Source organism: Phytophthora cinnamomi (genome assembly GCF_018691715.1).
Source record: "Phytophthora cinnamomi strain GKB4 chromosome Unknown Contig53, whole genome shotgun sequence".
Taxonomy (NCBI): domain Eukaryota; phylum Oomycota; class Peronosporomycetes; order Peronosporales; family Peronosporaceae; genus Phytophthora; species Phytophthora cinnamomi.
The window spans coordinates 3,437,141-3,450,617 of record NW_027150986.1 but is presented as its reverse complement, the minus strand read 5'-3'; the positions used below and the strand labels follow the sequence as shown (position 1 = coordinate 3,450,617).

The 13,477-nt window shown below is 53.7% G+C and overlaps 1 protein-coding gene across 1 annotated transcript; it reads right to left on the bottom strand.

Moving 5' to 3' along the window:
- Positions 1–357: 357 nt before the first annotated feature.
- IUM83_00996 (uncharacterized protein) lies at positions 358–13,226 on the bottom strand (the record flags this gene model as incomplete). Its single annotated transcript, XM_067924823.1, has 12 exons — positions 358–378; positions 485–3,367; positions 3,463–4,275; positions 5,109–6,217; positions 8,059–8,986; positions 9,104–9,322; positions 9,393–9,563; positions 9,630–10,595; positions 10,657–10,905; positions 10,980–11,207; positions 11,295–11,543; positions 11,616–13,226. The coding sequence occupies 12 exons, from the start codon at positions 13,224–13,226 to the stop codon at positions 358–360; spliced, it is 9,447 nt and encodes a 3,148-aa protein (XP_067788784.1).
- Between the last annotated feature and the right edge of the window lie 251 nt (positions 13,227–13,477).

Here is a 13,477-nt window from a genome sequence, read left to right as displayed (position 1 = left end):
CTTGGAAAAAGACACGTCGGGCAAAGCCAAAACTGTGAAACGAATGTCGTGCTAGAATCACTGCCGCTGTCTTCTCGGGTAGCGCTCGAATCGTACGCAGCCAGAACCCTTCAAGCAACGCCGCCGCCTCCACTTCAGTCACGTTACCCGATCCACGTCTGTGGAAATTGAGAGGAACTCCGTAGCCTGACAGAACCCGATCACAAATATGCCGCACCAGCTCAGGGAACAGCATGAGGCTTACACCGAGACGCTCGGACCTCGATGGAGCTCCTGGCAAAGCTTTGCGGAGTATATCGTCAACGTCTTCAACGCCGGGGGGCACATCCTCCAGCTTGCATCCGTTGAAAATCGTACTCACCACACGACGCTGGAGATCTGTCCGAGAGGTGGCGATTGAAACAGCTCTACACTCTTCTGCAGTGAAAGTTGTCGATATTTCGTTTTGCTTCCTTAATTTCATCCGAAGAAGAATCGTGCCTACCGATAGCACGGTGCTCGAGTTACGCGAAGTTTCGGGTTCAAACCGCTCTTGAGCTGGTTTGGACTGCGCTGTTGACTGCATCTCTTCCATTGTTATGATCACTTGCAACAGGAACCGATACCAGTCTCCGCTCGGCGAAGCAGGCTGCACCAATGGTATGATTCGAGACACGAGCTTCGTCAGTACGTCTGCTGGAATACCAAAAGAGTTCAATTGCCGACGCGAAGACCCTGACAGCGAAAAACTGGTAGCACTGCGTGCGAATGAACTGAGGCGGTTGCTTGAGGACGGGCGCTTTGTATCTTTCAGCAACGGTGTAGTCGGCGCTGGAGTCGTCCCCAGTGCTCCTGCAGTTGTCGTAGCCGATGGCGCCAATGCATCAAGCAAAAACGGCAAAAAGATCTGCAGCGTTAATGGCGGCGATGCATCCGGCCCAATTCGAGAGACCGTGGTGTTGAACGCGTTGAAAACTGCAGCTCCGGTCCGAGCGATCGGCACGCACTGACGCTTTACCAGTTGAAGTTGTTCCTGGATCTGGCGTCGCTTTTCTCTCAGCACGTGGCGAGCTTCCTGAATCGCTGAAAGCCGTTCGCGCAGTGCCTTGGTCTGTGCGAGAGGGAAATGACTCGTCACTGCTGCAGCTTCCAGTAGTTTCGTAAGCTGGGCGTGTGAGACTTCGAACTTCTGAGCAAGCCGGCCGTGCTCTTTTAGTGCAGACTTCAGCGTGAATGGACCGATGGGCTCTGGGGCGCTAGAACCATCCGCTGGCTTGGGAGTCAAGTTGCTCCAAATCTCGTCCAGCAGCACGTCGACCATATCGCAAGGGTGCAAGTGAGCGTCCATAATCGGCAACATATCTAAAACTTCACCAAACGCGGCTCGATCTGCATTCGACGTGAGAATCAAACGGAAATTCGAGTGCAGCGCGATAGTATCCGTTGTGGTACAGTTGTCAGAGCGCACTTTATACTCGTCCTCGGTCACGTCGGCGTTGGGGCGTTTTTTTGAGATGACTAGATGTTCGACCCCATCAACGCGCTGGGTTTTCCAAGATAAAGCGGCGCGCAGACAAATTCCGCGTCTTTCATCGAGCCGCGGCTCCGAGTCGATAGGTTCGACGTCGAGCACTAGCAGTTGATGGCCCATACTTGCAGCCAAGCGGAACACATCGTCGAAGTCGGGGGCTCGAGCGTACACCATGTGGAGCTGTTGCCAGTGCCAAACTCGACGCGCGCAATTGACAAGTAGTTCTTCCACCTCAGGCGAGAAGTGGGTGATCATTACCACGGGCAAACTCGACGTCGCAGCTATCAAAGACAGCACGGACGCATCCCAAAGCCTACGGCGAGAGAAACTCAGTCCTCCAGCTCCAGTCACGAGTTTCAAGGCGTCTTCCGTCTCCACACACCCGTCTTCAGGATAATCCCCTGAGAACAAGGCAGCCAAGGGTGTTTCGGGATCATGAACTCCCGCTGGAGTTTCTTCATCCAAAGCTGCTGAGCTCTTCAGGACCACAGCAATGGAAGGCATGAAGGTGCAGCAAGTCGAAGTCGGCGGACAACCAGGTGTCAGCCCGCCATAACTAGAGTACGCTGCCTCCCACGCTTGAAAAACTTGCTCTCGACGTGGAGAGTAGCCAAGTTCACACGCATATGCCAGCACTCCAGCCGAAAGCAAAGCGTTCCAAGTTGGAAGCGAGAACCCGCGGCGCATCGAGCTGGCACTGGCAGCTTCGTGCTGTAGTTTTCGGTCTTCGTTCAGAGCTTCCAGTGCCTGTCCTCCACTATCACATCGAGCATCCAACGACGATATTTCACCCGAAAGAGCTTCTTTCCGAGTGATCGCGGCGTCAATCGCTGCCTGCGTAGACTGCCAGGCCTCGTCGGCTTCCATTACGCGCTGCTTACTCACCTGGAACTCCTTCATTATGAGTTGCAGTCGACTTTGGGCCTTTTCGAGTTTGTCGAGCGTCGGCTGCACCTGCTGCCGTGCGGTGGCGTACTGGTAAATCGCACTCACCCAGCCGACCATGGATGCAGCAGCCACGCTTTGACGCTCAACTTCTTCGCGACAAAAGCGTTCGTCACTCAAATACTCAGCTTCGAGCTTGGCCAACGTGGCAGCAGGCACCGCGTCCTTGTTGAACTGTAGCAGTGTCTGAACAACATTGGCGTCACCGAGAAGTAGGCGACGAGCGCTCTCCCAGGACGACTCGAGCTGGAACAGGACACACACGGCACCTAACACCATGTGAACCAGCGGCGGTGGGCTCACGAACGACTTGATCTCGACAATGTGCCGCCTGTCGACGAGTAGCAGCGCTCGGTTGGCCTCTTCCAGACACGCCATGGGTTCTTGCAATTCACGATGCGCCACTTCTTGAGCTTCGTTCGTGACTTGAATCTGTTCGTCCGCTGCTACCTGGAACCGCTGCATGATGAGGCGGATTCGTTCGGCGTCTTCCTTCTGCTCGACCAGCCGAGCTTCGTGGTGAATGAGTTGCTTGTCAATCGTCGTGAGTTGTTCGCTCAGCAGGACGTCACTTGAACGGAGAGCGCCTAGATCCCGATCCAACCGCGTGGACAGCTCCAAGAACCACGACGCCTTCGCTCGAGCGGCTTCTTCGCGCTTGTAGTTCTCGACAACGAACTTGCTGAAGAACGCTGCCATAGCAAACGCCCTCGAGACGGGAGGGTATCCACTCTTGTCAGCGCCGTCTTCTCTCTCGGTTGACCATGCTTCAGCCACAGCGAGATGCATGTCTGTCGCCATGCACACCAAACTCCAGAGACTTCGCTGCGTCTGATGGAGGAAATCGGTCAAGCTCCCGTCCTCCGGTTTGTCGTTGACTTCGTCTTGATGGTCCACGAGAAGCTGCTGCACCTGAGAGTGGAAATGCCCGTACACCAGCGTTCGCAGTGAATCGCGGTCGAGGTGAGGCACCGACACGACATCGCAGATAGCGAAGACATTCGGACTGGCAGCGCGTACGCGACTTTCGTGCCCTTGTCCACGAGAAGCACTACACGCAGTTTCGAGCACATCCGAGCCACTGCACTCGCCCACTTGCCGCTGGTGACACCAAGCGGCCGGGTGAGAGCCATGACCGTCGCAGCCACGCTCTCGCTCTCCACTTCTCGTTGGCGGCGTAGATCGTCAGTGTCTTGTTGCCACCGGAGGTCAACCCGGGAAAGTTTCGAGCGCAATTCACGCTGGTAGCGCGTCTCCACCAGCTGAAAAGCTTCCAACAGCGGGGTGGTCGGCGACTCTCGCTGCTTTTGATGGAGAATTGCAAGCGCTTGATCCCTTGTCGACTCTGCTTCCGACCGAATTTGCGCTGCTTGGGCAGCGTGTTTCGTCTTCAACGCCAGCAATCGCTCATCGATGACTCGCGTTGCTATGTGAACTTGTTCCTCTAGCGTCAACGTGCCCGGTACTTCTCCAGTGGTCATGAGCGCCTGGATCTGGTTGATCATCGCAGGTGGCAGCAAGTCGAGACGCTTAACCACGAGGGTGGCTTCTTGTCCAGCGACAGCCACGCGTTCGTAGAGTTCGAGCAGAAGTCGCTTCCATCGCAGCGCTAAACAGCTTTGGACATTCGTGGTGATGTTTTGATCGTCTGCGAGACCCGAAAGCGTGAATATCGCGCCGGCTGGGTCCTGGAGCTCGGGCATTCTCGATAGTGTGGCAAAACGCAGTAAAGTGTCAGCGGCGCTACCGTTGCTATCGAGGAGAAGAAGTCGCGCGGACGGCCTAGCCAGAACGCGATCAATCCGCACTACTGTTTGAGCCTAGTGTAACCAGGAGGTGTTAGTTGTCAGACACATGCAAAACAAAGAGAACTACGCACCAGTTTGAAAGGCACCGGTGGCACGTCTCTCGGTAGCGCTATCGCCTTTTTCGATCCTCCAGGACGCAAAATCATTTGAGTTGAGTTGAAGGTGCGCAGGTCTCGGAAGTATAGCTGTATGTTAGCGGTTGACACTGCTTCCATGTCGTCTTCAAAGCTGATCTCGGCGTATATCCACGAGTTCCCGCTCGATCCAGATTCTAGACTCTTTTGCACCAGGAAACTAGCGCTCTTGCGTCGGATAATACGCCCGGATGGATCGGAATCGCTTGAACCAGCGATGCTATCCTCTTCAGTCACGGAATCCATCGAGTGACCGCCGTAAAAGATGTTGGAAGGCACAAACGCCCAGAGACCTCCCATCATGGCCGCTCGATGTTGCTGCTCCCGGAGAGAATTGTACTGCTGACTGAGTCGAGGCGCAATTCTACTTCCACGTGAACTCGAAGCAGAACTTCGAGCAGCGAACAAAGTCAACAACGTGGCAGCATTCTCGTCGTTGGTAGACTGACTAGGTTGCACCGATTGCCGTTTGGTCCCAACAGCAAAGCTGATACTTGGGCCAGCCCCCACCGACAACCGACTCGCTCGAGCACTGGCACGGCGTTGAGATACCTGGGATATCTGCATTCGCATGCGTGAAATCTCCCCCGTCACTTCGCTATCCTGTCGTGAAGTACACAACCCCATTGAAGGCTCTCGTAATGTCCGACAACACTCGTGCGTCCACAGTCTCAGCAGCGTCTCCACATCTGCCAACAACGACGGACTCACCCCTCCAAGACCTTCGTACACTCGCGCTAGATCTTGCAAGTGATACTTGTACGTCGCCCGGAGTCGATCCCAGACCACGGTGGTCGCTGCAAAAACTAGAGGAAGCGCGAATCGAACGGGGGTGGGCAGTGTTGTAGACTTTGACGAGCTACTCAGGCCCCAGTGACTCTGCAGTGCCTGTCCGAAGATGTGATGAAGTTCTTCAAGTCCACACGACGGCGCGAGGACCGGGAAAAACTGGGACGTGAGCTTCCGCAGCGGTTCTTCTCGGCTCACCTTGTTATCTGCTGGTTGTAAGTGGTCGACGTGCATTGAGCCGAACGTCATGAGGTTTTCGACGGAGATCGGCAGACAACTCGAGCCGCGATAAACTTTTCCATGCTCCTGAACAGACCTCAAATATGCGAAGATGGATGGGTATAGCGGCTGTGATGTGGAATCCTCGGCAGGGATAGCGAGGTGCAAGTCGTCCAGGATGAGCAGCGCCGTCTTGCCTGGAGGTGGCTCAAAGACGCCAGTTCGTTCACGCTGGAGCATTCTCTCCAGACAGTTTGCTAATTCAACGGCTGCTTCGCCGTTTCTAGAGCTTTCGTTGCCATGAGGGATGGAGAAGAAGAACGGGATAACATCGCCACGGTCGAATTGACGCACCAACGCTGTCTTGGAGACGTCTGTCGACGGTGTGATGACCAAAGGAATGCCCTCTTCCGCCTCGACAACGGACGCTATGGATCGGTTGTCACTTGTGGTACTTCGAGAGACTTGAAAACTGACGCCCTCCGCACCCGTGTCCTTCTGAAGGCGCATAGCCATCCACGTAACCAGCGAGATTTGGCGCAGTCGAAGACGCTTCACCGATGCGAGTGTGGCAGCTTCCATCGTCTTCGAGAAGTCAGGCTTCTTGGTTTTGTTATCGTCCTCATCTGTCGCTTGCTGCGCTTGGGGCAGCTTCGAGACTCCACCAGCAGCTATGATCGACTTAATGACGTCCAATTGACCAAGGAAGTTGCGAGCGAGCGTAGTTCGCCGCCCGCTGTCACCACTAAGTAGTAGGATGCCTCTGCCTGAACGGAGCCCTTCATTGATAGCTGCGTGAACCAGAAGACTGGCTGTCGTAGGCACAAACAGCGCGCTAATGTTGCTGTTAGTGCTGACTTGTGGCGGCAGTGCGACGTGACGTGACCCGCTCACGATCGACACAAAGCGATGACCCTGAAGATCTAGCAAAGTCTCAAATAAATTCACGTCTAGGCCACAACCTAGCCAAGCTGGCGAAAGATGTTCAAATTCACGCCTCAGGACGTCGCTCACTTGGCGCTGGATAACCGGGTGGCCACCAGTGCAAGCTGCGAACCCCCACATGATGCTGTATATCAACGCCATTTCCACTCGAATTTGCCCATTCGAAAGTTCCGCTGCGAACTGCATGAAAGACTCCGAACTGGAAGCAGTTTTCGCACTTCGATTTGCTGGATCTGGCAGCGTAGATGCAGCGCTGACAAGCGACTGTAGTAGTGATGTCAGGTTCGCTACGCGCTGGAGAGCGGATAGATATACTGCGCCGGCGGGGATACCGTCAAGAATTGTGGCGAGTTCTGATAGCAGTGAAGACTTGATAAGCCACTTTTCAATCACGTTGAACGTATCAGTAGTGGACCATGACTGGGGCTTCAGCGCTTCCGGCTGCTGTTTTGCGACTCGCTCGCGTTGAATTGTCAAGTATCGGTGCAGATACGCCGTCGCGATGGTCATTTTCGCCTCAGCGCCAGCCGACGTTGTGCGCCGGTACTTCTTCCTGGAATCGTTCACGGCTTCCTCTCTTCTGTCAGCATTCAAATGCAGAATAGTGTTCACATGAAGAAACCTTGGTGTTGCATCGCGAAGCTGCAGGACTTCGAACATAAAGCGAAGATTTGGTGGTAATGTCATGAACTCGCCGTCTTCGAACGCCAGTAGTGGGGACACGGTGCCTCTAGGGTACGACAGCACACCTAAGAGTCCTTCAAGCCAACGCAAGTCGAGGGCATCATCGAAAACCACCCACACCTGGTTGGGCAAGTCCAGAAGCGATTCCATCGGTTTAACTGCACTGGGACCTTCTGAGGTATCAGCAGCGTCAGCAACAGCATTTGGTACGTAAAGTTCTTGCGCTTGACGAATTAGCTGGCCCAGGATGCTCGGTACGCGACCGTGACCATCAGGGGAGACTCCTCCGTACAGTTGAGAGACTGTCAGCGCCATGGGCAGAACGACTCTGACGGCCACACTCGCTGCTGGGACCTTCTCCACTTTACTCTTCAAGTACGAGTTCGACCGCTTGGTGAGGGCGGACGGAGGCGAGCGGACAGTTTGTGGTGGTTTGTTCGCGTCGTCTTCATGCGATGGGGTTGCACCACTTTGGCCGCGACGCTCGAAGCAGAGCTCAAACGCCTTCGCGAGCACTTGGTACGTTGTAGTCTTGCCCACCCCGGTGGACCTACCAAGACAGTGCTCACACTGAACGTCAGCGCCGTTGCCAGGGATGCAATCGAGTTCAACATCATGCGGCGAGGAACAAAGTGCAGCTCTTGGGTTGCGAGCATAATGCACTCAAGTAGTTCGGGCGGCACTCCAGTGCTAGGCTCTAGGGTGTCGCACATGGAGTACTCGTCGTCCATAGTAGCAAAATGGTTGTGAAGAATGGTTTCAAGTGCTTTGAGTCGGTCCGAGTCAATTCGAACGCGGAAATACTTTAACATGGCTTGGTGAAGCAGAAAGTGTTGGTGTGCCTGAACGCTTTGGGTCGCAGATGCTGAACGCTCGTCAAGCTGAGCTGCGGCATCCCTGATGACGGACTTTAGGGCCGCGAATCTGAACGGGTTTCGGTGAGATTTCGACACTGCTCCATCCATTATTTCATAGTCCGAACGAGCTTGCTCCCACACTAGCAGTAGCTGTTTAGAGAGCTCACATGGTTCAACGAAGCCTCTGCTCAATAGCAGAGCCTCGACGATGTACTCCTGACCCCATTGAACGATCGCAAAGCGACTCAATGGCTCCGTCCAGATGCGGATTTCCTCGGCATCTGCCACCGCCAAGCCAGTATTTGAAGGAAAAGCTACGAGCATCGCAGTCCCAGGAACAAACGTGATCGGTGAGCGATGGAGTCCCACAATCGGATTCTTGGTCAGCACCGCGTGCTCGATAGACGCTAATGTGGTGGCCAATGTCTTGATCAACGGTGCGTTATCACTTGCATTGTCTGCAAGCTGTAAGTTTGCGCAGAACGTTCCTCCAGCATACAGCGCTCCGATTAGCAGACGGGTAGCGTGGGTATACGAGTTCAGCGTGGCGCTGAAGTTGCGTCGGCCCAGTATCGAGCTCACCTGCATACTCAGTGTTCGTTTCCCACTTTCCTCGGGACCAGTCAAGATGCAGCCTTGCGCGTGTCGGATGCAGGCAAATAGCGTGAAAAGCGAGCGCAAACTACTCGGTGTCACCACAACATCATCATGCGGACTCAAGTAGTTGAAGCCGTACGGGATGTTCAGCGTGTTCATTTCCACGTGACACTCGTGCCCGACGGTCGTCGCATCATCCATCCGGTACTTCAGCTGGTACTCCCAGTCGACAGCTAGCCCTCCAGGCGTCCAGGATGACGCAGGGTTTGGCTGTTTCGAGGCCACGTGACTGGCAAATGCATCGCGGAATTGTATCTCTTGCAGATGCAGCCCTGCTCGCAGCGTGATTTGGCGTGGGGACAGTTTCAACTTGAAATCATGTTGTAGATTTGATGAACTGGATGGTGGAAGTAGCTGCTGCATGACTCGAGAGCTGTGAGAGGAGAGTTCGTCCATGATTCGATCAAAGCGACCGGTGCCACTGGCGCTCATGATGTCCTGCAATCCATGCTCAACGATTCCACAACGAACAATACGATCCGCCAGTAGGATGCTCTACCAAGAAACAAAGTTAGTTGTACCTATGGTAATCTTCACAAGCTTATCATCACGCACCTGGACTGAGAAATGGGAGATGTCAATCTTTGGCGCGGTGGCTCCTTGTTCAGACCTCTTGTAGCGATCCAACATCTCTATGGCTTTCTTGGTTGACCGTCGCAGTTGTTCAGCCAGTCGTTTCTCGACAGCAGCTAGCCACTGCTCTACTGGCCCTCGAGCTTTGAGATTCTTGCCCATGGGGATAATTTCAGCTTCTCCATGTACCCGGGATGTTACCTGAACAACACTCATGTTGGTCCAACTCAAATCACCCAATAACTATGACAATGAATTGTGAGAAACGAACCTGCAAAATATCCTGAAAGCCATCTCGAACCCCAAATACAATTCGGCCAACATTGTCGAAACATTGGTAGAGGAACGATGGGATACAGCTCACATCCCGACACTTTGACAACAGCGTCGCCAGCTCCAAGTCGGACAGCTGGAAGAAAGCCGGAAAAACCTGACGCTTTATCTGCTCAAGCACACAACGTTTACTCCTAAAACAAGTTCTCGACAAAAAATCAGCTAACAGACGTACCTCAAGATGATCAGCCAACGTTTTCGCTGCGGCTTCGAAGCCTTCAAGAATCACTTGCAGCGTCTGTCGGTGATCCGCATTCACACCGAACGGGAGACACGACGAGCGATTAAACAAGCCGTGGTTCAACGTACGCCACGCTGTGTCATGCTTTTGCAGCTGCTTCGCTTCCTCAGGAAATGTCCGCGCAAAGTCGATGGAAACTAACCGCTGTGTGTAGTCCCATTTGCGCTGACAGACTTGCAACAGCTCCAATGATTCCTTCGTGTGGTCGAGATCGGAGAGCATCTTTGGTAGTCGCTCCTGCACGACGAGGGAGTAGGTCGACAGGTCCATGACCCGAAGCAGCACTTGGCTCTCTTCGATAAGAGAAGAAAGTTCGACACAGTCGCCAATACAATACACGTCGCGGCCGTCGCGATCCTTTCGAGCTTCCACTGGGATTTCTTGAGCTTCCCAGGTACGAACGACGCTCATGAAACTACCAGCAATCGCAGCCTCGGCTGAAGCTTCTTCAGACACGTGTCGGATCGCTGTGCCGTGCGCAACAGCATTAACCTCTAGCAATTGCTTCACCTGTATATCGAGGCGCGGACTGGACGATTCGGTGGTAGCATCGAGAACAGCGAATTCATCCTCCTCTGTGGCTTCAGTATTTTCCACGATAACTGGCATTAAGGAGCATTGCATTTTGTGCTCCAGTTTGCTCCAGTGACGCTCTGCCAAGTGTGGATTACGTAGATCGCGGATCACAGGGGCAAGTCCGTGCAGCGTAGCTTGCAACTTCTCCAGTCGCTCGAGCTCAAATCCCCCAGCAACTTGGGTAGCGCATTGTCGGATATTCTCAACTACTGTATCAACGCGGCTGGCTACCTCGCCCATCTTGTCCAGATCAACGGAGCGGATCGTGTCGATGCCGCAGTTGTCCAAGTGCTCGTCGGCCTCGCACACAGCCTCCCAGAGTTCCTACAGAACATGTAACTTTGGTTAGCCGATATTGTGCAAATGCCACGTCAGCTATACGTACCCTCTTGAGTTTGAGTTCTCCAGCCAAGATATTCAAGTCTTCAAAGTCTCTACTCTGAAGAGGGAGGCCACCCGAGGCATCATCAAATACCAGTTGGATACGTACAAGCCGTCTCGCTTCCTTCTGCATCTCCTGGGCTTCTTCATACAGTTTCACCGCGCTGTCACGAGCATCCTGACAAGTGTTACTCTGAGCTACTATCGCTTGGTCACTTGCTGCCGACTGCAGGCAGCTGATCTTTCGGCCAAGCTATCAAACCAAGAGATGCATCGATGAGAAACTCTCTACCATTTCAGTGAAAGTAGCAAGTCTATCGTGCATACCTTGGCGAGGTTTTCTGTCAGTAATGGCATGTAACTCGTCAGATCCGCGTCACGGTTCGTGTACGCTTCTTGGACATGCGACTTCAGTGCCTGGAACTCCGGCTCGCACAGCTCGAAGGCTTTGATTGTGTCGACGGGGGCAGTGAACTTCAACTTGTCAAGAACACCAAAGAAGTCCTGCAAGAACGTCAAATCCAGCTCCTTGTCGAGAATTTCATCGTACACTTCCTAGAAATTGAAATGCCAGACACAAACAGCCGTGAGCTCTATCAGTTTGGTGTCAAGGTTGGTTCCGGACTGCTCAACAAGACGAACCCGAAGATTCAAAAGGTACGTGGTGAAGGCGTCCAAGTTCTGCGCCATGGGTTTCTCAATCTTGGTGTTGGAGAAGTTGATATAGTGTAGAAACTCGTCGCACTTCTCGCAGGCAAGGCGTGGTAACAGCTCGCGCATCGCGTCAAGGCACCGTGCGGGCGATGGAAGTAGCTCTGCCTGCAGCTGCTGCATATCGAAGTGCAGGAATTCGACGTTTTCCGACATCCGTAGCGTCTCCAAAGCACTTAGCTGCACACAAGGATAATCAAACCAGTTTGTCAGAATCAAGCTTGCTCAGCGATTGAAACTACTCCACTTTACCTGCTCAATGAAGTGGTTCGCGTCGCTCTCCATCTCCCCAAGCGTGTACTCATTCCGTCTAAATAGTCGCGCCTTGAGTTCGAAGTTCACGCTCTCGTTTTGCTGCCGAAGCTCGAGAACTTTGGAGTATGAAGCTGCAAGGTCAGCGGCGCCACTCAACGCACTGCGTACCAAGTCTTGAATATCATCGCGAGCGGATAAATAGTGCAAGTCCTCCTCCATCCTCTCTAGAAGCCGATTAGCTGGGCATCGGAAGCGTTCTCCCGCATCAAGACCATCATTATCGTCACTATCGTTTTGGAGCTCTTCCAGTTTGTGAACAGCGCACAGCGTACTCCGACGAGAAGAGGTACCTGCTGTCGCAGGTCGTGACGAATCCAATGTTGAGTGCAAGTTGAGCGCTCTGATGTCATCAGCAAAATCGAGAATGGAACGAAGCTCGGGGCTCGAAAGCAACGGTGGCACCTCACGGAAAGCCTCAGTAAAACCCACGATAATTCTCTGCAGAACGCGCATGAGCTTCGCGAGTTCGGGTTTAAAGCAGATCTCGTACCTCTGTCGCCCTCGCTTTTCCGGTACGGCACTCGTTCCCACGTCTAGAGCGAAAAGTGGCTGGGGGCCGAGACAGGGGATCGATAGCACTTCTTGCTCGATCACCGAAGGCTCACGTCCATTCCCTGTTGGTACTCCAGGTCCATTGGAGAGGGAGTTGGCGACATCGGTCTTGGTTGTTGCGAAAATTGACTTGTTTGCTGCGGTAAACGGCGGGAGCACCAGAAGCTGTAACAACGCGTTTTCCGCGACGAAGAAGAGATCGTCCACGCTAAACGTCTCCGAATTGCCGCCAGCGTAGTTGCTGAGACCATAGAAAAACAACGCCTCGAGCTTGATTTCCATCGATGCGACCGACATGGACGATAGCGTGGCGTCTGTATCAATTGAAGACGGAACTCGTAGCTTGCTTTCCCACGCAGCATGAAGGAATGCTTTGATCTGCTGCTTTGTTAGAGGAGCACGGTCGAACGAGCTTTGTCTGGACTGAGTTGAGCTTGAAGGATCAATGCTGCCTTCACCTGGGGGCTGCGTGACTCCCAAGGTCTGATGCATTACCGCCACAAAGTCATCATGATCGGTGAGCCGCACAATGGTTGCTGCGTTGGCGCCACGAAGCACGAAGTCGTGGAACAAATCGAGACTTTGCTTGGCCACACGCGCGTACGTGTCCAGCAGAAGAAAGTCGACCAGCAGCATGAACCTGGTGAGTTGTTTGCACTTGCGCCGCTTGATAGACGCCATCGTCCATCGGATCTCCTCGAGCTCGTCCACCTGAGCTGTTGAGGGGCGTGTGTGCTTTGCCTTCACCAGCGAATGCCTGGGCTCTGACAGACTCGCCAGCACCAGCGCGTTTCGCGCCTCCACAACCTCCGGGGTTGGAAGTTTGACGGATTGGAAGTGGCTGTGGCGTAAGAACTGTTGGTGCGCCGACGCCAAACCTTGCTCACATTGGACGTAGTTCTCCAAGATGTGGAAGTTGCTACTCTTGCGAACGGACAAAGCGAACTCCTGACCAGGGAATCCTACGTGCAACGGTGCCATGTCCTCCAAAAACATCCGGCAGACACCCGTCAAAATGGTCTGGATGCGTGTGATGATCAGTCGAAGTTCGCTTGTCCGCTTCTTCAAAATTGTGTCTATCGGACGGAATTCAGGTTAGTTTCAAGCGATCTTATTTATCAAGCGCACCAACTACGTACATTAGCGGCGGTGAAGCGTTCCAAAGTGTACGTCTCGCCGTCGAAATCCCACATTAGCTGCAACTTTGAAAGCCTGCTCAGCTCCATGCGCACTTCCCGCATGCCGCT